The sequence below is a fragment of the Tamandua tetradactyla genome, chromosome 11 (assembly GCF_023851605.1).
Source record: "Tamandua tetradactyla isolate mTamTet1 chromosome 11, mTamTet1.pri, whole genome shotgun sequence".
Taxonomy (NCBI): domain Eukaryota; kingdom Metazoa; phylum Chordata; class Mammalia; order Pilosa; family Myrmecophagidae; genus Tamandua; species Tamandua tetradactyla.
The window spans coordinates 14,204,883-14,231,183 of NC_135337.1; the positions used below are offsets into that span (position 1 = coordinate 14,204,883).

At 41.5% G+C, this 26,301-nt stretch overlaps 1 protein-coding gene across 6 annotated transcripts in view; it reads left to right on the plus strand.

The window, feature by feature from the left end:
- Positions 1-26,301, plus strand: part of AKNAD1 (AKNA domain containing 1) — a 42,678-nt gene that overhangs the window by 6,729 nt on the left and 9,648 nt on the right. For all 6 annotated transcript variants that reach the window (XM_077120041.1, XM_077120042.1, XM_077120044.1 and 3 more), the window contains exons 3-11: positions 354-393; positions 552-700; positions 798-857; positions 6,487-6,620; positions 10,198-10,354; positions 12,924-13,054; positions 13,399-13,474; positions 16,578-16,669; positions 23,415-23,512. In XM_077120041.1, the coding sequence (XP_076976156.1) occupies positions 354-393; positions 552-700; positions 798-857; positions 6,487-6,620; positions 10,198-10,354; positions 12,924-13,054; positions 13,399-13,474; positions 16,578-16,669; positions 23,415-23,512 (937 nt within the window). The remainder of the gene's footprint in view (positions 1-353; positions 394-551; positions 701-797; positions 858-6,486; positions 6,621-10,197; positions 10,355-12,923; positions 13,055-13,398; positions 13,475-16,577; positions 16,670-23,414; positions 23,513-26,301) is intronic.

Sequence of the window (26,301 nt, forward strand, 5' to 3'; positions counted from 1 at the left end):
CTACTATCAAACACAAAAGTAGGAACAGCTAATGTGTATTGAATGTTTACTATGTGCCAGCTATTATGGCAAACATTAAACATTTAATCCTCACCACACCCCTGCAGGTAGGTCCTAGTACTAAGCCCATTTTTCTGCTGAGGAAATCTGAGGCTTTAGTGATCAGGCAATTGTCTGGGGTCACCCCAGCAGATAAGGGTCAGAACCAGAATCCAATCTTGGTGTCTGGAACCAGGCTCTTGACCACAACAGTGGACTTCCCTCACGATGCCCAGAGCTCATCTGGTCATTCTCAAAAATGGCTTTGTTGGTTGGTATCAAAAGTAATTTTTTTTTATCCTTTCATTGTACAGATGCAGTCTATGATACGTATCAACCAAGAACTTCTTAGAGGTACTGTAATGTTTAAACTTCTTTTAGATATTTATTTTGAGGACTTTTTAAAAAATAGCAAATGGCGGTGACTGCCATAGACTACTGCTTTCAGTACCTAATAAACTCGTGATAAGTTAAATATGAATGGTAGTCAAAACTTATTCTTTCTTATATAGGAAGAGAATCAGAGACAAGTCTCCTTAAATTGTCATCAACCTCTCAGGAAGACTATTCTTCAAGTTCTTCATACATATTTCAAAAGATATCACAAGGGCAACGGATGTGTCAGAAGTTAAAAGAACAGACTGAGCAACTGAAGATTAAAGTAATACCTTTAAAGCTCATTGTAAACAATAGAAGTAACCAAATACAAGCATAAGATTCAATGCCATTACTGAAACACTGCCTTTTTTTCATTGTAGGTTCATGAATTTTCCAAAAGAATAGCACAGGACTCACCCCAATTCCAAGACAGGAGTCTGGTAATAAATTTTATCCAGTTTAAATGTATTTTTATTAAGGGATTTGACATGGAATAATACAAATGACATTATAGCATCATGTTTTCTCTACATTGGTAGGGGTGGAAATGTTCTGGTAGGAAATGTTTTGCTGAAGATTAAACTAGCTTTTTGTTACGGGGGCTAAAAGAACTTAGAATTCTATCTCCATCTGTATTTAGCCCACTTTCCTTCCCAGGGAACTATGACTTATGACTATTATTTCACACCAGTCACGTTATTATAAATATGACAACGTGATAGGTTCGGGAGAAGAAAATGTAAGCCATCATAAGGGCGTCTGCCCATAGTTGATAGATCATAGTGGATATAACGTTATAAAGATTGCTGGTATTTGGGAATTCAATATTTAAAACCTTGAAAATTCCTAAAATAGATTTTGAAGCTATGCTTTGAAACTTTAAGATCAAAGTTTTTACTTTTACCTCCTTGCCTTTTTTTTTGGTATGGACAGGCACCGGGAATCAAACCTGGGTGTCTGGCATGGCAGGCGAGAACTCTGCCACTGCACCACCATCTCCTGGCCCTCCTTGCTTTGCTTTTGTATTTAACAAAATCACTAATCTATGTTGCCTCCATAACAGCTTTGTTCATCAGCGCAGGGCTCTGGGAAGCAAGGGTAGAGTGTGGAAATGGATCAAAAAGCTGAGATTGGGAGAACTGAAAATTTGCGAATTGAAGATCGAGTTTAGGTCATTGTATTAGCAAGAAGGCAGATGACCAGCAGTCCCGATGTGGACATTCACAAAGCTCAGGGCAGGTTGTGCTTCAGAAACCAGATGGTGTAGAGGAAGCCAGGAGAACCCTAGAACTAAAAAACACAGTTTGTTGTTCACTCACTCATCATACTAATTAAATAACTCATTCATTCCACAAACATTTGTCAAGCACTTCCTATGTCCCAGGCACTGGGGATTTGGAGATGAAGAAACAATTCCTTTTTCAACTCAGCTCATAGTCTCTAGGAAAGAAGTAAAATGCAGTTTCAGAAATGTCACAGATGATGCTAATGGCAGCCTAGAAGAGACTTACTCTTCCTAGCCAGGGGGCATTTTGGAAGTCTTCCTGGAAGTGAATTCTGAGGAAAAGGGGTGAGCTTGGAAAAGTAGCAGGCAAAAGGGTGTCCTAGGAAAAAAGGCTAATAGTGTGAGGAAAAACATCGTACCATAATTTACCAGACAGAGATTAGGGTACACAAATTAAAGTAGAAAGAAGTTTAGAGAGACAGAGAAAGACCATATCATGAAAGAAATTTAAATCATAGATTTTAACCTGAGGTTGGGTGACAGAGAAACATTGAAGAATTTTAAGTCAGGAAGTAACAAAGTACTTTGCAGACACAGAGATAGGTTAGGAATCGATAATCCATGGCAGGCACTGAAGATGGAGACGGGGCAATTCTAAGGGTTTAAGAAAGAGGTAACAGATTAAAAGGTATGAATGAGGGAAGGGAGGAGACTTGGGTGAGTTCCAAATTTCTGGCTTGGGCAACCAAGGTCAGCAATAAAAGTGGAGGAGCCAGTTCAGAAAGGGTGTGGGAGGCAAGCAAGAGTCAAGAATTCAATCCAGGACATTTTGAGTGTGAGTTTGACATTCACATGGGAGAGGCCCAGGGGGTAGTTGGAATGATAGGGCTGGACAACGGAGCAGCTGCTTGGCAAGAAATGCAGATTTCAGTAGAGGTGTGGGTTGTAAAACCATGGGATAGATGAGATTACCCAGATAAAATATGCAGAGTGGGAAGTGAAGAGGGCTGAGGGTGGAATAAAGGGAAGCAGCAAGCAGGGAACAGGTGGAAGGTGAGGAACTCACAAAGGAGGTCAAGGAGGAATGACCTGAAAAGTCAGAGGCAGACCTGGAGGGAGCAGAGCTGTGAAAGCCAGGGGAGGAGGGGGTTTTAAAAAGTGGGGAGTGGTCCACATTGTCAAATGTTCAAATGTGTAGGGAAAGTAAGATGAAATGTTGGATTTGGCAGCCAAGAGGTCATGAGAGACCTCGGCAAGCCCAATTTCAACAAAGTGGTGGATTTGTAGAAGTTAAATTGCAGGGGTTAGGGAATAAAGAACAGATAAAGGAGATCTCCAAAAATCCAAACTTTTAGGATCTTGGAAAACATAGAACTAGAAAGAGCCAGCCAAAGCAGAGAGAAGTAGCTCAAATGATGAACCTTCAGAGGCCCTGATTCCTGTTGGGACTGAGGACAGAAAAGATGGTTCCTGACAGTGTCAGCCTGTGGTCTGAGAGTTCCAGGCCCATTCGGTTCAGGGTTGGAAGAAAGCCATACAGAGCTCAAGCTAAACTTCTCAACTTGAGAAGCACAGTATAGTAGAAAGAAAGCATTTGGATTTTGGAGCAGACATGAGAGCTTACATCCTAATTCTACTTATTGGTTATATGATCTTAGACACAGGATGCTGTGTCTTCCCATCTCAGAGTTGTTATGAGAGTTAAACGAGGTACCTTTAAGCCTAGAAAATTGTGCCCTGACTTTTCTTAAGAGTTATAATACAGTATAAAGTTCCAGGATCCTAAATTATAACTCATAATTAACTTTCTTTGGTTTTCCCTTTCTTCTCTTTCCTTTGAACACCTAATTAACTCTCCTGGCTTCAACTGCTATTTTCACATACAAAGTCCTAAATTACTAGCCCTAAATTTTCTCTATAGCTCCAAATGTTTGCGTGTGTCCTCCACTTGAATATCTCAGTCTCACTACCTTGTCCAACATTGGCATCTTCGCTCAAACTTATAAGCCTATCCAAATTCCTTATTTTAGTTAGTGGTATCACATTCTTCCCATCTCCCAAGCTAGAAATCTGAATATTGATTTTGATGTTTTCAGTATCAGTTAGGTCCTGGCAGGAACCACAGGGCTCACTCAAATGGGGTAATCAAGGAGAATTTAATAATCATTTCTTAGTTTGCCAGGGCTGCTGTGCTGGTTTGAAAGGATGTACGTCCCCTAGAAAAGCCATGTTTTAATCAAAATCCTTTTTCATAAAGGTAGAATAATCTCTATTCAATACTGCATGTTTGAAACTGTAATCAGCTCATCTCCCTGGAGATGTGATTTAATCAAGAGTGGTTGTTAAGCTGGATTAGGTGATGACATGTCTCCATCCATTTGGGTTGGTCTTGATAAGTTTCTGGAGTCCTATAAAAGAGGAAACATTTGGAGAATGAAAGAGATTCGGAGAGAGCAGAGAATGCTGCCGCACCAAGAAGCAGAGAGTCCACGAGGCAGCGACCTTTGGAGATGAAGAAGGTAAATGTCTCCCGGGGAGCTTCATGAAACCAGAAGCCAGGAGAGAAGAAGCTAGCAGAAGACGCCGGGCTCACCATATGCCTTTCCAGATGAGAAATAAGCTCTGTGTTCACCATGCCTTCTCACTTGAGAGAGAAACCCTGAAGTTCATCGGCCTTCTTGAATCAAGGTATCTTTCCCTGGATGCCTGTGATTGGACATTTCTATAGACATCTGAATTGGGACATTTTCTCGGCCTTAGAACTGTAAACTAGCAACTTATTAAATTGCCCCTTTTAAGAGCCATTCCGTTTCTGGTATATTGCATTCTGGCAGCTAGCAAACTAGAATAGCTGCTATGACAAATATCACAGAACTCGTTGGCTTAAAAAACAAGAATTTATTGTTTCACAGTTTCGTAGGCTAGAAGTTCAAGATCAAGGCGTTGGCAGGATCAGGCTTTCTCTGAAGTCTGTAGCATTCTGGTGGTGGCTTGCTGGCATTCTATAATTCAATATCTGCCTCCATCACATGGTAATATGCTTCTGTCTCCTCCCCTGGCTTCTACTGACTGGCTGCATCTGAATTTCCTCTGCTTATAAGGACTCTAGACATTTGAATTAAGGTCCACCCTGATTCAATTTGGCCTCAGCTAAATAGGATCTTCCAAGATCATATCCACAAATGAGTCCACACCCACGGGACCAGAACTCGAGCACAGGGGACTTGATTCAGTCTACCACAAAAGACATCATTTACAACAGCGTAAATAAGGGAAACCAGTAAGAGATGGAGAAGCATCCTATGGAAGTAACAGTGGGGAGCTGCTTCACCCTTAGAGCTGAAGGGATAGGGGAAGAGCAAGTACTGAAACCAGAAGAGAGTAGCTGTAGCTGTAAGAGTAGCTGACAAGCACTCTGGCCTTTGCTAGAGGGAAATGGGTAATCCAAGAAGATACGGGGAGAGGGGAGACAGGGGAATAAGTATCCTGACATCACCTTTGTCCAATCTCCTTATCTTCTGTTGCCTTCCATTGGCTGAAACCAACTGAAGCCAGTGGGCAGAGGACCCCGTGGATGCAGCCCATTAGGTCAGCGTCCTGGGACACAGAGAAAGGTGAAGGATGGAGCTGGGGGTGGGGGAACAGAAAACATCCACCCCTTTGCCATGTTTTATACCCTACAGCCAGTATGTTTCCAAACACTTGTTTATTCATTTTAAATAATAACAATAACTACCATCTACTGCGCATTTACTATGCTCCTGGTACTATGCCAAATGCTTTACGTGCATGCTCTCATCTCATTTTCACATAATCTGAGGTGGGGGTTATTATTATCTCAGTCTCACAGATGAGAAAACTGAAGCTTAGAGGGTTCAAATTGCCCAAGATCACACAATTAGTAACTGACAGATCCTGACCTTGAACTCCGGTGTGTCTGACCCACAGCCCCGCGATGTTAATGCGCTCAGCCTTGACAATGCTTCTCCAGCTCGCTCCTTCTCCATTTCCCTGGATTCCTCTTGAGCCAGGCCCTCCTGAGCATCCTTCAAGCCTGACTTAAATCTCCTTCCACAAGAGACTCCAATTCTCAGTCTCTTTTCCCAACTGGAATAAAACCCCTGAAACCAGGCACTGTACTTGATGCAATTTCTGTATTTCCCATACACCTGGCCCAGATCCCTCCATCAGCCACACTCAGGGGTGTTTGCCTGTTGTGGATGTGGGGCTGAAATCTCCGCACACCTTGACAACAAAGTCCTGACCTGCAGTTTAAACACTTGTCTGTGTGGTGATGTGCGGAAGACCCATTCTCAGCTTTTGGCTAAATTTTCCTGCTGTTCCTTCCCCATCTTATTTTCCAAGCGTCCATCTACGTGGAACCTGGCCTCTGGCTAAATTCCTTTTTTTTTTTTTTTAAGCTCTATGTGGTTTCAGACAGACTTTCTAGAGCTCCAATTTCCTTCTCATAAAGCTGGGATAATAATATCTACTTTGTAATGCTTACAATATTGATGTGTGATGAGGGGGAATAAAGAATGGGAATGTGTTTTGCAAGCTGAAAATCCTTCTGCAAATACACAGCATTATTAATATCCCATTAAGGAAGTTCAGAGGCCTCAAGGGGGCTCAAGAGAATGAGCTGTGTCACATGAAGCTGTTGTGAACGTCAAGGCGGATCTTGGTTGTACGTATTTCAGATGTCAGCCTGTGCCACAAAACAGTTGTTGCTTCCAGGAGAAGGATGGTGGCTTCGTTTTGGCACTATGGTAGCATACACGTTCAGTGTGTTTTGGGGAAAGCAAGACTATGTGTGAATGATTCCTGTGACTTTACTGCTACAGGTCCTGAAGAAAATGCAGGGACATCTTGAACTGCTGGAGCAGGAGTTTCTGGCTACCAAGAAGAAGCATCTGAGCTGGCAGCAGCGAGACCACAAGCATGAACTATTAGCTGCCAGGGACTTCGATCCAGGAAGGTCAGGTCTAAACCAACTGCGGGAGAAGGAGGGTTCAGCCCCTCCTTTAGGTGGGATTCTGATGTGGCTGCTGGCTTAGTGCCAGTTGATCTAGGATTAGCAAAAACTGCGCCACCGATGCAACAAATACTTACAGAATACATGCTGTGTGTAAGGTCCTGGGCTGGGGTTTTGAATCAGATAGAGCCCCCCAAATGGATAAGAGTCTCCCAGAGGAGAGCTTTTGTGCCACCACTTTGCGTTTTGTTGGAGGTCATCATATTCGGTTTTGAGATCAAGAGCAGCACAGGGAAACCGCAGAGGGGCTCACGCGCTTGCCCTGTCCTCTCTGAGCCCCTCCTCTTTTCTCCTTTCTCCCTTTCCACTCTTTTTTTTCCCCATCGCTGTCTGGGTTCTTTTGTGTCCCCTGTAATTTCCCTTTTCTCTCCCATTTACTGAAAATTCCAAGGGGTGTTAAGCAGGAAAGGATCATTGTTAGGTTAGTTAGTGTGAGGGCGAGAGATCCACAAATCCCAATAAGGGGAAATTGTTAAAGTATAAAGTCAAACGATTCCTGGATTAATTCACATTAGAAACTTGGATGCAGTTTCACATTGACATGGGCAACTGGCCATTTTTATAGCACCACACTCCTCTCTCCAATCCAAACAATTTTAAGATGTATTCCAGGACTCAGACCTAGGATTGTTTCCATATAATTTCCTGGAAGGAATTAAAAGATTCCATTTAGTATGCTTAATACTTGTAAGTTCAGCTCTTTCTATTCATAGCATTTTAACACAGAATCATTCTTGATGCCAAAATATCTTAATGGTTTATGTTCTGGCACTAGCATCCTGAAGTATTTTTTCTTGAGGTACAATTCTACTTTTTCAAAATGAATGGAACCTCTGTCTACTGTTATTTCCATACCGGGTAATTAGACAGCAGGGATGGGATTCTAATATTGATTTTCCCCCAAGGTTTATTTTTGTCCCTTGGGGAAAGAGGAAGTCTCTACATGCTTTCACTATTTGTTTAAAAATTAATAGAATAAGGATATTTATTTTTTAAGGAACCCCACTTGTTTTGGTAGTCTTTTTAAAGATAGGCCTTCCCACACATTAAAACCAAAGTTATGCAATGTCTTATATATATCCCAGTTAAAACCACACTTTGCCCAGCACCAGTATAAATCAAAAGAGTCTCAACTGCAATTATATCCCATAGACAGGAGAACCTTTAATGTCAGGGGAAGGGAGGGGCCCACTGGTTCCCAAAACTCAACTGAATCTATCCCAGGACTAGCAAAGTCTGGGCAGCTTGAGTCTGTCCTCATGTGGGTACAACATGGCAACAGAAGCACGACCCCATACAACCCTTAGGGTCTTGGAGAACCTTCTAGGTTTTGAATCCAAAGGCCATTGTAGATGACCTTTTGTAGGTACAAGAATTCTGCTAATCGAGTGATTAATCATTTGTTTACTCTAAGTCAGCTATTCTGCTCTAACTAAAACCTCATCTTTAAAAAGTAATGGGCAAAAATATTTGTTTGGATTCCAGGCATCATATTTTTTCAGTCTGATAGTCATTTGATTCTTTCAGGTACTAGCACCAGAAGCCAAGGAGTCAAGAAGTGGGGCTCTATCTCTGTCAATTTCTACTCTCTGATATCCTCAGTACATAATTTTCCTTCCTGTTTTACAGAAAAGACCATGAATTCCCTCCAAAATGCTTTTCTCCATCTCCAAATCCTCATGTTTCCCCACCTCTTTCTTTCTTCACTCATGTTCCATCCCCATGACCTTTTCCTTTCCCCCTACCACAGGGCCTTTGCTCCAGCATTTTATTTCTTTCCCTTAATTTCAGTCTCCCCTTTCCCCTATTCTTCTCTTCTGCCTGCTAGATGAAACATGTTTTCCTATATTTTATTTGACTTTTTATCACATTGGTTTTTTCTGATTAGGTTGTTGTTCCACCACTTATCGAATAGGGCAGTCTTTCCCCACTGGTAAAAGCTGCTTCTATCACATGCAAAACTTCATGGTTGTGTGGGTCTGGTTCTATTTTATCCCATTGATCTAAGTTTCTATTATACATTAACCACACCGCTTTTAATTACTATGGTTGACTGTACACTTTGAAATTTATTTTCTTTTTTAAACTTTCTTTGGTAACATTGGCCACTCTTCTTACAAATAAACTTAGATCAACTCACCAAGTTGCCTTAATAAAATCCCCTTTAAATTTTGTTTAGGAGTGTACAATATTAAATTTATAGATTAATTTGAGAAAAGTCAAAAATCTTTGCAATGAGTATTCCTACGCAGGCACATGTTTTCTTCAAGTAGATTTTACTTCACAGCTATTTTTCGCTTTTTTTCTGAGTATTGTTAATAGATTTTTCCTAATGGGTATATAAGATGTACAGAAAATTATACATTTGGCTTGTACTGGCTTGCTTCATACAAGCCTTGTCTTAGTGTTGTATTGGTTTTTCAGTTGATTGTCTTAATCATAGCAACTGAAAACAAGTTTTTCCTCCTTTGTTCCCCCAAGTACTTAAACTTTACTTCTTTACTTTCCTCTGGTTCATACATATCTTGTTTCCTTTTCTTGTTTTATTTCATTTATCAGGTTTCCCAGGACAATATTGAGTAATACTAGTGAAAGCAAGGGTTCTTCGCATTTTCCTAATGGTAGCAAGAATGCTTCCAAGTGTGGTGACTGCTGTAGGTTCAAGCAGACAGGCTTTATCAAAAGGGTTTCCTTCAATCCTAGCTTACCAGGATACATTTTTGTGTTTTTAATTTAGGAAGCTGTTTGAAATAATCCAAAGTTCTAGAACTCTATTTAGAAGGTCATGTAGTTTTTCTCCTTTAATCTATTAATGCTTTATAAATTATATTAGTAAATTTCCAAATGATGAATCATGGAATGAGTTCGGAATTTTTCCATTTTATTTTTATGTTCCAGAAGAATTTTAAAATATAGAAATTATTGTTTCTTAAAGTCTTGATAAAATTCGCCCATATTACCGTTTGGACTAGATACCTTTTTTGGGGGTAGATTTTTCACAATCTTCTCCATTTTGGTCTGTTTTTTCAGATTTCCTACCTCTTTTTGAGTAAATCTCAATAATTTATATTTTCCTAGAAACTATAAAATTGAATGAAATTTTAGTCACAGCTAAGAACCATATGATGAAAATTGTATCATATATACCCCTAAATAAAAAATAAGGGATCTGGACAGATTTAGAAAAGCAGGTTACTGTTACTCCTCCGGTTATAGCTGAGACACCAGAAGCCCAACTAAGTGAGCTACCCAAGGATACTACCCAGTCAGTGTGCCAGGAACAGGGAATCAGAGCCCTGGCCTTCACGGTAAAGTTATAACAAGGATGCCAGCCAGGATGGGCACCCACTATCCTTCCTGTTTGAAGACAGGCTACGCTGATAATATAGATCAATGCAATAGTTACTAGTTACTGTTGTTACTAATCAGAATGTTACTAAAAAGAACTGTTGTTACTAATTAGAATGCTGACTAGCCCAGAAGAGTTTATTTGTTGAAGGCTCTGTTTATGTTTACTTAGAAAAGTGGAAGGCGAAATCTTCAAGTTGGAGATGCTATTTGAAGATGTTAAAGAGAAAACTGATGAAAGCAAATATACTACAGCTCTCTCTCCTCCTGTGGGCTCACCAATCAACCTGTATGACTTGGCATCCATATCCTCTCCACCCTTAAATGAGGTAAAACAGCAATATACAGCTTAATTTGGGGCCAGGAGACATGTTTTTTAATGAATTTTTAGGATCCTAACTCATGGAATCACCAAATTCCATTTTAATATTTCATGAAAACTTAATTATCCAAAGTCCAATGAATCATATTTCTTCAAATGGAACTTTTTTTAAATTAAAAGCTATTTCAAATGTTGATTTTTGAAAAATCTCCATTTAGGATATGATGCAGTTTAAACTGATGAGCTGCTGAAAAAGTATTTGTTCTAGATGAATAGTAAAATTTTTGGATCATGTCTGGAAGAAATAATTTTCCTTCTAAATAGTTTTGTATTCTCTCTTCTAAATAAAAAATAACACACTCAGTGAAAGAATTCTTTCCCCTGAGTTTACTTCTTTTTCCTTCTCTCAAGTTAAATTCTTTTGGATTGTCTACAGATGCAAGGTTGAGAATTCAATTAAATCACCAGTGTTTGCATACCTTTTGTTTTTTTTTTAGCGGGAGCTATCAGAATATTTCAGACTAAATTGAAATTCTGGGAAACTGAATCGGCTGGATAATTGCCTTAAATTGACTCTTTCATTTCATACAGTATTTGAAGACACAGCCTGTGGCTGATGCCAGAGCTTGAATTTCATTTTAGTCACAGCTAAGAACTCATATGATGAAGACTGTATAAAATGTTTGCCCTTCCAAAAAAGTATGTTTGCCTCCTTAAAACATTTACCTGCCTTGCAAAATCTCATCCATTCAAGGACCAACTTTAGAGTTATGTCACTTATGCAATCTCATTACTCAGTTCATACCTCAGGCAGAATTCTTTGTTCCACCTTCTGTGTTTCCACAGCCCTGTGTCTCATGTGCCTTTGCACTTAACTCATTTTCGTATCTTGAATGTCTGACTGAAAGCCTTGTACAAAAGTCAATGCTTGATGTAATATATCCTGAGCCATTGAGGATGTAACACAAATTTCAGTGCTTTGCAAGCAGCCTCCAAGGCTCACAGCATGGTTACCCCCGAGTCCTGAACCCGAGTCTCACTTACAGTGTTGTAACAGAACCCAGTGAGACAGTTTAGCCACCCGCCCAGCAGCTCCCTCATGTCTGTGTTTGCATATGTTTAATTTGTTAAATGCCGCTGGAATGCAACATACCAGAAATGGAATGGCTTTAAAAGAGGGAATTAGTTAAGTTAAAATTTTACAAAAGGCTATAAAAATGTCCAGACTGAGGCATCCAGAGAAAGATACCTTGACTCCAGAAAAGTCAATGTCTGTCACATAGGAAGGCACGTGGCTGGCATCTGTCAGTCCTTGTTCCCAGTTCCATTGCTTCCAGCTTCTGTTGCCAGTGGTTTCCTCTCTAAGCATCTTTGGCCTTCACTTAGCTCCTCTAGGACACATCTCTGGGTTCTGGCTTGCTTAGTGTCTCGTGGGAAGGCACATGGCGATGTCTGCAGGGCTCTTTATCTCCAAACAGCCATGTTTAGGCATCTGCTCTCTCTTTTGGTACTCTAAGCATCTCCAAATGTCTGTGTCTCTGTAGGCTCTGAAACAACTGTGTTTTCTCCCAACTCTCTCCCCTTTCAAAGGACTCCAGCAAAGTAATTAAGACCTGCCTTGAATGGGTGGGGGTCACATCTCCATCTATTTACAAGATCACACCCACTATTGAGTGTGTTACCATCTCCACAGAAACAGTCCAATCAAGTTTCCACCCCACAATATTTAATCAGGATTAAAAGAAATATGGCTGCCCCCACAAGATTGGATCAGCAAAAAGGACATGGCTTTCTGGGTTACATAACAGCTTTAAACCGGCACCCACACAGACTTGGTTCCATGTCTACAGCAACTGTTGTGAAATGATGAGTATCCCTGAAAAGTCTGCTGCAAGTATTATTCATTCATTCCTTCAGCAGATATTTACTACTATAAGTTGGCTAACCTTTCTAGGTATTAAGGGTACATCATAACCAAGGTAGTCAAATTACCTGCTCTTAAGATGTCTACATTTCTGTTAGGGAGACATAAAATTAACAAATAAAACAAACATATAATTACAGAAAGTTATAAGTGCTATGCAGGAATAATAATACATGCTGAATTGGACTCCGAAGCCAGACTATCTGGGTTCAAACACTAGCTCTGTCACTTACTAGCTTTGTGACCTTGGGCAAGTTATGTAATCTCTCTGTGACTCAGTTTCCTCATCTTTTAAGTTGGGAATAATAATACCCACCTCATGAGTTTGTTGCGAGGTTTAAATGAGTCAATATATATAATGTACTTAAAACAGGACCTGGTTCATATTAGGAACGGTACCTGGGTATTAGCTATGGTGACTATAACTAGTGGGATATAACCCAGAGTTAACTAAGTGGGCTAGACACTAGGGAGAGATGGTCAGGGGGGCGGGGTCTGAACTGTGTCCTGAAGGGGAGGCAGCGAGGGCAGGCGTCCGGGAAACAGAACGTAGCCAGGATGTTTTGGTGCCTTCCGGATGGTCTGGGGATGATGCTGAGCTGATTTGGAACTGCAGCCCCACAGGCGGGTGCCTCCATGTGCTTCCCTGCAGATCTTCAAGGAGCACCCCGTCCGCCCATCTGGGTCCCCGTGCACGTGTGGGAGTGAGGAAATAGGGGTGTCCCCCGCAGGAACAAATGAAACCCCCCACTTGGAGGAGCTCTGCGAGCCGGCCCAGCAGCCGTGAGTCCCCCGCCCCAGCCCCGGCAGCCCCTGCAGGGAGGAAGGGACCTCGCGCAGCCCCTCCCGAAATTTCCAAGAAGTGGAGGTGGACTGAGAGTTACAAATCTGGGGGTGCCTGGCTCCCCGACCTTGGCGCCTGCACCCGGAGGGCCTGGCCCGACTTGGGCCGCCAGCAGAGATGCAGAGGCCGGAGGGCTGCTGCTGGGCGAAGGTCGATAGGTTGCGACCAGTTTCAGGAGGGGCCAGATAACCCACCCCCCCCCGCCAAAGCGGGGCTCCCAGGTAGCTCGAGAACCGATTCTGAAATTCCAGCTTGCTTGCTTTTGTTTTTGTATTTTTACCAGCTCCGTAAACTTACAGAGCGTGGAGACGCAGCTCCGGTGGCATCGCGCGGCCACGAGGCCGTCTTCGGACCCCAGGGTAAAGCCCAGCCCGCGGCCTGGCTTCCGCCTTCGTGCCGTTGGTTCTTTAACCACAGCTGGTGGTGCTGAACGTGACCCCGAAAGGGGTGGCAGCTGCTCGGATGCTAACAATTCCCACTTTTCCGGCCGGCAGGAGAAAGCTGGCTGGGGCCCTGTGTGCGTCGGGGCTTCCGCGACCTTACGGTGTGGCGCTGAGCTGAGGGTCTTGCAGAAGCCCGGCTCTGATCCCCTCGTCTGGGGGGTCTGCGAGTCTGCGTCCCTGTGCTCCCAGGTGACGCCAACGCCGGGCTGGGGTTCCGGGACCACACTCTGAGTAGCAAGGGTCTAGAGATTATTTCCTTAGGAGTGAACAGGAAATACTGGAATTAAAACCCCCTGGGTCTAAAATAATCACTGTACAATAAGCACGTTCTGTGGGCGCAGAACTTTATAGTTTACCAAGACCTTCTGCAGAAGTGGAGTTAAAAGCTTAGAAAGGTGAAGAGATCGGCCCAGGGAGAACGAAGAGATCCGGTGCCAGGTCTCCCAAGTCCAGGGGAGGGCATCCCCTACGTTCTGCTAACCTAATCTGCTTGAAATGCCAAATGCTGGGGTGACTCTGTAGGCAAGGAAGCGACAGAACAAAACAAAACAAAAAACATGAAGAAAACAACTTTTACTTTTTGGTTTTTTTTTTTAATTACATGGTCAGGCATCAGGACTCGAACCCGGGTCTCGGGCATGGCAGGCGAGAACCCTGCCACTGAGCCACTGTGGCCTACCTATAACTTTTACTTTTTAATTATAAAAGTGACCTATGCCTAATGTAAAACAAAGTTAGGAAATAGTATTAAGAAGAAAAGTTCACTGAGAGAAATAATTTCTAAAATTTTGGTGTATATTTTCCAGTCCTTTTTTTATTCTCTGCATATACATCTATACGCTTTTGCAAAAATGTATCATACTGTATTATTGATTTACAATCTACTTTATTTTACTTAACAATATATAGTGGGCATCTCTGTGCTGCTTACAATAAACCTATAACTTCAGTTTTTAAATAGCTTTATTTTTTTTTTTTTTTTTTTTTTTTTTTTTTAAAGGAAAGACAGAGAGAAGGAAGGAAGGAAGGAAGAAAGGGAAACATTTTTAAACATTTTCTTGTTTTATTGTATTCTGTTTCTCCGTTTTTTGTTACATGGGCTGGGGCCGGGAATCGAACCGAGGTCCTCCGGCATAGCAGGCAAGCACTTTGCCCGCTGAGCCACCGCGGCCCGCCCTAAATAGCTTTATTTTTAACGAACTCTTTGTATTTCATTATATGGATGTCCCCTAATTCATTTAACAAATCCTTGTTGGTGGACATTTAGATTTTTCCAGTTCCTTCATATTATAAATACTCCTTCAAGCTAGATAATTTTACATGCAGACTTTGGGCAGCATTGATTATTTCCTTCAGATAACCTAAGAGGGCAATTAATGGTTCAAAAGGTGCACATGCAGAAAATTCTGATAAACTGACCTTCAGAAAAGCAGCACCTGTGTCAAGCCTTTAGCAGTGCTCACCCTGCCCACGGCCTCCCTGGGTATTTTCTTCTTTTTCCTTTCAACCTTTGCTAACGTGTTAAGTGTGAACTGGTATCTCATTGTTTTAATCTCTATCTCTTTGGCTACCTGTGACATTCAACTTATTTTCCTATCTTTCTTCACTATTTTACTTCCTCTTTGACACCAACATTTTTACTTATTTTTTGTAGAATAGTCGATGTTTTAAAAAGATGGACAACTGGGAAAATATTAAGAGCCAGTAATGTTCAGTGTTGGGGCTTTTAATATATAAAGTGCTCCAGTGAATGCACAAAAGAGCAGTGGAATTGTGGTTAAGTACACAGCACGTGTGTCACATGGGCACCCGGCCCCGGCACTCACCATGTGACCTTGACAAGTTTAAATTCCCTGAGCCTCGGATTATTCATCGTTAAAATGGGGACAGCGTGCCAGGAAGGCGGGAAGGAATTAGGGAAACAAATATGAGAAGCACCTGGCACATAATGAGCAATCAACAGATGGCTGCTTTTATTAAGAAGAAAACATTTGAAATAAATGAACCAGGGATACAAATGCGAAAGGCTTAAGTAGGAAATACAATCAATAAATAAGCATATTCCAAAAGGCTTATCACTTTTTAATGGCAGAGTAGATGCTAATTACCCAGGATGCCTTCCCCTGCTTTTTTAAATTAACAGAAAACATTCTCGGGTGATAATTAATTCCTGCTGCTGAGGAAGCTGTGGTTGAACTGAGCTGCCCTGCATTGTTGGCAGCTGTGTAACCCTTTGTGGCAAGCAATTGGGCAATGGGTATTATTATACAAACGTTCTCGACCTTTGACCCAGTCATTTCCTAAGGAAGTAATTCAAAATATGGGAGAAGCTATCTGTACAATGATGCTTATGCCAGCATTGTTAATAATGGTGGGAAAAGCACATTTATTTTCTATTTAAATAGAGGGTACGACCAGAGTGAAAATATACACTGGGTGGTGTCAACCTTTTCAGTTCAGTAGCATAATTTGCATGTGTTTAAAAAGACATGTAATCAATATTTTTGGCCCCTAGATAGTTCCTAAGCCCTGTTTTAAATTCATGGTTGAGTCCATTTCTTTGGAAAATAGTTAAGAGTTCTACTGACCAATGGTCAGATTGATAGATTTAAAAATCATCTTAAATCTTTTCTCTGGTAGAACTTAGCATAATTTGAAACGAGGGAGGAAAAAAAGGGAAAAACATTCTCTCATCTGTAAACCAGGTTTAAAAATCTGTTTGGAGAGAGACAGAAATAAAGCTAGTATTGAAGCTCCCTTTTTCCAAGCCCCAGGTCATTAGAGGTAAGACCCCACGGAGAGAAAAATCAGAACAAAGGATGAGCTAAGTTCTCTTTCTCCTATTTCCTGGGGCCTCAGTTTCCCCATCTGTAAAGGGATGGGTTTAGCAGATGCATCTCGAGTTTTGCAATTCAGTGAGTTTGGCCCGGTCTGAGCTGCTCACTGCGCTGTGCCTGGGCAGCCCGGGCTGAGTCACATCCTCTGTCACATCCACGCCCGTGTGTGCTTTGTGCTGCAGGGGGATCCCAGCGACCTCTCGGGCCAGCGGGAACGTGCAGAGACAACGGTACCGCGTCCAAGCTGTGCCTTCTGCCACCGGGTCCTTGAATGGTGAGGGGCTTCTTGCTGCTAAATCCCCAGGGTGGGTGGGAGTCGGTCCTGGGAGAACAACTTCAGGGACATTGGGAGTCATCTAACTGGATGTGGGCCAGAAGCCACAGGCCAGGTTATTACAGAATCACAGATCTCAGGTGTGGGCGCGAAGCCCAGCTTCCCTCCCAACATGTGAATCTTTCTGGCAGCGGCTCTCAACTAGGGAGAGCATCATTATCACCGGGGACACTTTTTTTTTTTTTTAAACATGAGCCGGCACCGGGAATCGAACCTGGGTCCTCTGGCATGGCAGGCAAGCGTTCTTGCCTGCTGAGCCACCATGGCCAGCCCACCAGGGACACTTTTAAATTACTCACATGCTTCAGCATCTACTGAATTAGCATCGCCAGGGTGCAGTCCTGGCAGGAATATTAAATATATATACATATAATGATATATATCCCCCAGTGGTCCTCATGAGCCGTTTGGTTAAGAATCACAGCTGCAGTGCATGGAGGATGGTCCTGTAGGCTGTGTTCTGTTTTAAGTGCAGTTTTATGGAGATATATTCACATACCATATAATCTTCCAAAGTGTATAGTCAGGGGTTCATAGTATCATCAGATAGTTGTGCATTCATTACCACAATCAATTTTTGAACATTTTCACTACTCCTAAAAAACTATATAATAATAAAAATAAAAATGAAAAAGTCCCATACCCCTTATTCTGCACGCACGCACCCCCATAATTTATTTTTTGTCCTTATTTCCTACTCATCTGTCCATACACTGGGTAAAGGGAGTGTCAGCCACAGGTTTTCACAATCACATGGTCACACTGTAAAAGCTCTATAGTTATACAATTCTCTTCAAGTATCAAGGCTACTGGGATACAGTGCGACAGTTTCAGCTACTTCTTTCTAACTATTCTAATCCACTAAAAACTGAAAAAGGATATCTATATAATGCTTAAGAATAACCTCCAGAAGGTCCTGTCAACTCTACTTGAACTCTCTCAGCCACCTGAAAGTTTATTTTGTTTCATTTGTCTTCCCCCTTTTGGTCAAGAAGACTTTCTCAATCCCATGATGCCAGGTCCAGGCTCATCCCCAGGAGTCATGTCCCTCGTTGCCAGGGAGATTTACATCCCTGGGAGTCATGTGCCAAGGAGAGGTGGGGGGGGGCAGTGAGTTCACCTGCCCAGTTGGCTTTGAGAGAGAGTAGGCTGTGTTTAAACTTTGCCCAGACAGGGGTTTATTATATACTACTGTATCCCAGTTTTCACTATCACTACTTAGGATGTACTAAAAGCTTCCCTGTGGGGTCCCACCTCTGCCTCCCAATCCCACTGGAAACAAGTTTAATCCCTCTTCTCAGGTCTTACTTTTCTCATTCCCAAGCATTTCAAGAAATCTTCCAGAGGAAACAAACTGTAAATTGTGTAAATGCTGTAGATGTAAAATCCTAAGAGGAAGTCCTTAATGTTTTAGAAACACCCATTGCATTAACCCCATTAGCACATATGGGTACAGAATCGTTTATTTGAAGCTTCTGTTGGTTAGCAGAGGCGTGCCACCTCCAAGTTCCCCAGGGACTGTGGCCAAACCTTGGCTAATTTACCATTGCAAGGTCAACAGTCAAGGAGGGTGGGGCAGTTTAGCAACCACTATTATATGTACGTAATGGACTCTAATAGAAGCAGATGACAAGGTCTGAAAGACTGAAGTTTCCTGTTAGAAAGCATTCCAGCACAGGAATGGGCACTTGTCATAAATATTCTGTTCAGTTTCCTCCCCCTAAAAAAAGAAACAGCATAGTGTTTGGGCTAAAAATTACTGTGTATTATCTGGTGTGGACCTTTAATTTTAAATCTGCATGTTAGTCATCAGCTTTGAGCTTTCCTTTAAATTCACGGGGCACTAGTGATCTCATTGAATCATCCCAACCCATTTTTATTTATTGAAATAAGAGGTGATTTTTTTTTCTGCTAAATTTAACATTCGTTTCCCCTATTATTTATTTTTAATCCATATGTTTTACTCATCTGTCCATAAGGTAGATAAAAGGAGTATCAGACATAAGGTTTTCACAATCACACAGTCACATCGTGAAAGCTATATCATTATACAATCATCTTTAAGAAACATGGCTACTGGAACACAGCTCTACATTTTCAGGCAGTTCCCTCCAGCCTCTCCATTATACATTAACTAAAAAGGTGATATTTATTTAATATGTAAGAATAACCTCCAGGATAACCTCTTGACTCTGTTTGGAATCTCTCAGCCATTGACATTTCATTTTGTGTCATTTCTCTCTTCCCCATTTTGGTCGAGAAGGTTTTCTCAAATCCCATGGTGCTGAGTCCCAGCTTATTCTAGGATTTCTGTCCCACGTTGCCAGGAAGGTCCACACCCCTGGGAGTCATGTCCTGTGTAGAGAGGGGGAGGGCAGTGAGTTTGCTTGTCATGTTGGCTGTGAGAGAGAGGCCACATCTGAGCAACAAAAGAGATTCTCTTGGGGGTGACAGGCCTAATTTTAAGTAGGCTTAGCCTATCCTTTGTGGGGTTAAGTTTCATATGAACAACCCCCAAGATTGGGGGCTCAGCCTATTGCTTTGGTTGTTCCCACTGCTTGCGAGAATATCAAGAATTCTCCAAATGGGGAGGTTGAATTTTTCCCCTTTTTTCACCATTCCCCCAAGGGGACTTTGCAAATACTTTTTTATTCACTGTTCAAATCCTTCTGGGATTTATCAAGGCATCACTCTGGATAAACCTACAAAATCTGATGCCCTACTCAAGGTTCCATGTACTTATGGTGTTCAATTAAGCTGTCCACATAAGTTATATTAGGAAATGCACTAGTCAAAATATAAATTTTGTACCAAATAAATATTTTTTGCTTTAGTCTCACACATAAGTTAAAGTTTTAAAATATTAATTACCATTTATTTTCAACACCATGCATTATTGGCATTCCTTTGTTCTTCCTCATGCAAAACATTTTTAAATTTGTACATTTAGTCGCTATCATTGTACACTCTAGGCATTCCTAGGTTATACCATCTCAGTCTTTATCATCTATCTTTCCTTCTCATTTCATTTGTGCCCCCAGCCCTCCTCCCTCTATCATTCTCACATTCAGCTTCATTCAGTGTTCTAACATTATTGTATTACAGTTAGGTAGTATTGTGCTGTCCATTTCTGAATTTTTACAATCAGTCCCACTGCACAAACTGTATCCATTCAGTTCGAATTCCCCAATATCTACCCTATTTCTATCTCCTGATGACCTCTGTTCTTAACTGAAATTATCCAAGTTCATTCATTAATGTCAGTTCATATCAGTGAGACCTTACGGTATTTGTCCTTTTGTTTCTGGCTAATCTCACTCAGCATAATGTCCTTAAGGTCCATCCATGTTGTTACATACTTCATAACTTTATTGTCTTACAGCTGCGTAATATTCCATCGTATGTATATACCACAGCGTGTTTAGTCACTCCTCTATTGATGGGCATTTAGGCAGTTTCCATCTCTTCGCAACTGTAAATAATACTGCTGTAAACATTGGTGTCCATTTGTGTCTTTGCCTTCATGTCCTCTGAGTAGATACCTAGCAATGGTATTGCCGGGTCATGTGGCAATTCTATACTTAGCTTCCTGAGGAACTGCCAAACTGCCTTCCACAGCAGTTGTGCCATTTGACATTCCCACCAACAGTGGAAAGTGTGCCTCTTCTCCACATCCTCTCCAGCACTTGTCATTTTCTGTTTTATTGATAATGGCCATTCTGGTGGGTGTGAGATAATATCTCATTGTGGTTTTGATTTGCATTTCCCTAACAGCCAGGGAAGTTAAGCATCTTTTCATGTGCCTTTTGGCCATTTGTATTTCCTTTTCTGAGAAGTGTCTGTTCAAGTCTTTTGCCCATTTTGAAATTGGGATGTCTGTCTTTTTGTTGTTGAATTGAACAATCTCTTTATATATTCTGGATACTAAATCTTTATCTGATATATCATTTCCAAATATTGTCTCCCATTGTGTAGGCTGTCTTTTTATTTGCTTGATGAAGTTCTTTGATGCACAAAAGTGTTTAATTTTGAGGAGTTCCCATTTATTTCTTTCTTCAATGCTCGTACTTTGGATATATGGTCTAGGAAACACCTCCTATTATAAGATTACAAGACATTTCCCTACATTTTCTTCTAACAGTTTTATGGTCTTAGATCTAATGTTTAGGTCTTTGATTCATTTTAGGTTAATTTTTGTATACTGTGTGAGATATGGCTCCTCTTTCATTCTTTTACATGTGGATATCCCATTCTCTAGGCACCATTTATTGAAGAGACTGCTCTGTCCCAGGTGAGTTGGCTTGACTGCCTTATCAAAGATCAATTGTCCATAGATGAGAGGGTCTATATCTGAACACTCTATTCGATTCCATCGGTCAGTATATCTTTTATGCCAGTACCATGCTGTTTTGACCTCTGTACCTTCATAATATAAAAGGTGATTTTTAAAAAGATTTTATTAAGTATAATAAAAATGTTTTGACATTAAAAAAAAAAACTCTGATTAAACATTCAAGGTATTAAATGTTTCTCTTTCAAATTCCCAGTCCAGATCCTACAGAATCACAAAAACACCAAGACAAGGGCCAGTGTTCCACACTAAATTTACTTACTAAATGGAAAGAAAAGCACAACCATGTGTAAAATCTGATCTAACATGAATCCACTGCTGGGGAATGATGAGAAGATATACATGATTTATATGCTGAAATCCTATTAAACTGCATAGTCCCTAAGGTTCATTAATGAAGGGGATACTATATACACTTTGTAGTTCATAAACTAAATACTCTTTTAGGAGATTAGATATATCTCTGATGGGACATGTTCTTTATAAAGCTGGCTGATGTATACCATTTTCAGGATATTTGTAAATTCATATATGTATTTTGCTACTTTGGTTGAAAAATTGCCTCCTTGAGTGGAATTGCCCTTGGTTGTTAAGTTCAGCATAAAGATTATAGTGCACAAAGGAGTTTAAAGAGAAGCAAAAAATAAATAAATAAAAGAAAAAGTCATTTGTTGGATGGAATCTTAACTTGAGCAAGAGCCAGGTTTTCTACTTTGGGGAGCAGATGTTCAATGCCCCAGAGGAGGCGGGTGGAGACCAGAAAATGAGGTATGAGAAAATATGTGACTCAGGAGAAGAGTATGTTTTTCCGAGGGAAGGGAACGGGCCTGGCTTCTCAGCCCGGACCCGACAATCCCAAATGCTCTGCCTCTTTTCACTGGCCGCTGGCCTGGGCGCAGCTGGATGTGCCACGTATATGCTTTGCCAAACACTGCCCGGCCTGTTCCCCATCTCCAGAAGCAGCACACTCAGGAGGCGCAAGTTTCCTCAGGGGCTGAGCTGGAGTTGTGTTAAAAATGACTGTTAATTAGAAGTCGTGTGAAGGAGTGAAGCCACAGCTGCAGGTCAGAGCGAGTCTTGGGGTGAAGAACAGTTGTAGTTTCTTCCCCCCTGATGCCCCCTGGTGGCCATCTGCAGCTACAGCTAGCCCCACACGCTCTCCAGCCTTGAGCTCCAGACACGACCCACTTGCCCAGACTTTTTGGATACGTTCAGCTAGTACTTCTAGAGTCAAAGTCACCTGTATCAACGTATAGCACGGTTTTCTTCTTCCCCTGGTAAGAACAGACTTTGAGACACATATATGAGGAAAACTCCAAATTTCTTTTTTTGGGGGATGCATGGTCTGGGAATGGAACCCGGGTCTCCCACATGAAAGGCGACCATTTTACCCCTGAACCACCCGTGCATCCTGAAAACTCCAGATTTTATAATTCCATACTTCAAGTTTCTATTTTGCGTACATGTATGATGATTAGATAGTATCCTCTGTGAAACAAAGCAGGTTCATTTGTTTTTAAATGCAATTTTATTGAGATATATTCACATACCATAAAATCCATCCTAAGTGCACCATCAGAGTCCCCCAGTGTCATCCTCACATAGCTGGGCAGTCACCACCACAATCAATTTTAGAACATTTTCATTAGTCCTATAATAATAATAAGATAAATAAAAATATTTAAAAACTCAAAATATCCCATATTCCTTATCCCATTGTTGATCCCTAGTATTGATGTGGTACATTTGTAACTGTTGATGAGAGAATATTAAGATATTACTATTATGGTCCATAACTTGCAATAAATAGCACATTTACCCCCGTGTACCCTCTATTATTAACTTCTTATAATAGTGTCGTATATTTGTTCCAGTTCATAGAGAACTTTTTTTGGTATTAGTACTGGAAGCACAGTCATCACCCAGCAGAAGATTTACTGGGTCATACTTTCCCATGTCTTCACCTCTAGCTTTTCTTCTGTGACATACATGACTCTAAACTACCTCTTTCAACCACATTCCCTCACAATTCAGCACTATTACTTATGCTCGCCATAATGTGCCACTGTCACCTCTATTTGTTTCCAAATGTTTCAGTTCAGCCTAAACATCCCAAAGCAGATTTCTTTGTAATATTTGGTAAACATATTTTTATCAGACCAAATTGTGCTGGGTACGATTTCTTATAAGAAAGCTCTACACTTAAACAGGCAGGGGGTATCTTTGTGGAGGATATGAGAATTTTGACCATTTCAGTTTTACTGAGACTCTCCTTTTCTTCGTTACGGGAAGTGCACTACTGAAAGTTTACGGGATCTTATGCATCTTTTGTAGGAAGCAAAAGATGGAGAAAGAAGGCCAGAGAAGGAGCAACTATGGAAAGTTTTCAGTCATCATTCAAGAAAAGGCATTGCACCCAAATTTAAGTCACAGTGAGTACGGGGGCGGGGGCCACAGCCTTCCAGGGCCTTCTCCGTGTGGCCTGCTCAGGTGGAGCACCAGCCTGCCACCTGCCATTCCAAATAGCACAGCCCTCAGCTAAAGTGCAGTGTGTTGTATTTTTAAAGCAAAATGTTAAATAATAATAATAATAATTGAGTGTTTTAAATAAGATGTGGTCAGGTAGGGTAAAGCATCACCACATTTTGGGCTGGATCCCAGGATGCCCTGGACTGCCACTGTCCTTCCAGTGGGATCCATAACTCTGTACTTGGGAAGGTTACTGGCCGCACGAGAGCCACTGCTGACTTGTCCGTTTGCATTTCGTAAAAGCACAGAAAGAGAGAGCTGGGAAGAGACCTAGAGAGCACCCAGTGCGTGGAGTTTGTTGATTTTTAGTCCTAGGAACCTTTCACCAAAGATAACGTAAGCAAGAAAAAAACCTGGCACGACTGCCCTGGGTGACGAAGAGGTGGGGCCGGAGACCTGCCTCCTCAGGTAGCTCCTGAGCTTGAAAATCTTTGCTGCAGCCTAATCTACTCTGCTGCTATGTGAAGGAACCAGAGGGCAGAAGCTAACAAGGCTTCTCTGTGTGCAGACAGCCCATTTGCAAAGAGCCTTGCCTTCAACTCAGTTATTCTTTCTGTTAAGTCACATGCAGGTGCTATGCTGGCCTCTATGTAGGGGACAAATTTTCAGGTGATAATAATAATAGATTTCACTTACTGAACACTTATTATACCACACATTGTAACAGTGTAGAGGTTTGCAAAGTGTGGTCAGAGGGCCCCTGAAACCCTTTCAGACAGACCACGAGGCTCCCCCTTTCCCAGCTCTGTATCTGTGAGGCCACATCCTGCAGCAGATTGGATGGAGAAGCAGCTAGAGAATCCAGCTGCCTTCTGTTAAGCCAGGCGTTCAAGATATTTGCTAAAACATAAAACAGTGCCACTCATCTCACTTTTTTCTAAATTTTGGAAAACATGCTTATTTTTTCATAAAAATGTTACTTTAACATGAAATTGATTTATTGTTATTTTTAGATGACCTAATAAATAAAATCTATTTTTAAATTTCTCAGTTTTAATTTCTAAAAATAAAAAGTCACAGGACTTCTCATTCAGACTTGGGAAGATTTAGATGATTTGGCACAAGCAAAAATGACTTGAAATTTATATATTGATACCTGTGTACCTATCCATCTTCAGCTAACCGAATGATGTATAATAGCCCTTCTTCAAGGCAGGAGAAGATTTTTGCCACAGGTATATAAAATGGAATATAATATAATATAGGTAAAAAAGCATAGAAACAAAGCTCTTTGGAGTCCGTGATCATTTTAAGAATGTAAATGCATTCTGAGACCAAAGGTTTAAGAACTGCTGACAGAGTGTTTAATGATGACAACACACCTGTAAGGTCGGAATTACTGTGTTTTATAGATAAGGATAGGAAGGCTCAAGGAAATAAAGTGCTTGTCAGGGTCCCAGAGCTAGTGTGTTACTAATACATCGCTGTGTAACCATGCCTCCCAAAACTCAATAGCTTAAAACTACAAACATCATCTCACTGGTTTTGTGCGTCACGGACTAGGAAGCAGCTTAGCTGGGCTGTTCACGCTCAGGGTCTTTCACATCAAATGTTGGCTGGGACGATAGTCATCTGAAGGCTTGACTGGCTGTGAAGGACAGGGCTCCAGGATGGCTTCCTCACGTGGCCGTCGGCAGGAGGGCTCAGTTCCTTGCCGTGTGGGCCTCCCCAATAGGCTGCTTGAGTTTCCTTATAACACAGCAGCCAGATTGTCCCAGAGCAAGTGATCCAAGAGAGAAATACCAACGGCGAAGTGTCACTGTCTTTTAATTTTATTTTCTTTTTCCTTCTTCCCTCTTCCCCTTATCCTCCCACTAACCTCTAATCTGCTTTCTATCTTTGCAAATTTGCTGTTTCTAGTCATTGCTGATAATTGATATCCAATTTTTGTCTTTGTGTGCCTTGCTTATTTCCTTGAGAGTAATGTTTTCAAGCCTCTTCCATGTCAGAGCATATCTCATACTTCATTCCTTCTTATGGCCGAATAATATTCCACTGTGTGTATGTTCCACATTTCAATGTCTTTTATGACCTACCTTTGGAAGTTAAATACCATCACTACCACTTTATTCTGTTTTCTAGAAGCGAGTCACTCAGTCCAGCCCACACTCAAGGGGAGGAGAGTTGGGCTCCACCTTTTGAAGGGAATGTCAAAGTATTTGTGGATATATCTTCAGCTATCACAGCTAATGAGCGGCAGAGCCAGGCTTCAAACCCAGGCCAATCTGAACCTCATGCTCCTTCCACTGTCCAACACAGTCTGTCCTGTCCTCCTGCCTTCTCACTGTAACTTACTGGGTTCAGAATTGAGAAGGCACTCAATTATTACAGGCTGAGTGAGATTTGGGAAAACAGCCGGCCTAGCATTCATTCCAATTGTGATTCATTCTTCGAAAGGAGTTTTATCCCCTCGCTGTGCCTCTCCTAGTGCTAAGATGCTCCTTGATTTAGGTTCCTGTATGGGTTGATGGGAACTTCATGAAAAGGAAAAACATTTTTCCAGTTGTCCAGCTGACAGAGCACAAGCTCTTGGCTACAGAAGGGCCTGAGAGAAAGAATGTGGATGTATCAGGGCAAATCTGGAACAACAATTACAAATGCACGATTATCTGACAAATGAACGGGACATAGTCTCACAATTCATTCAGCAGACATTTACTGAGCACCTGTGTGTGCTAAGCACATCTGCTGA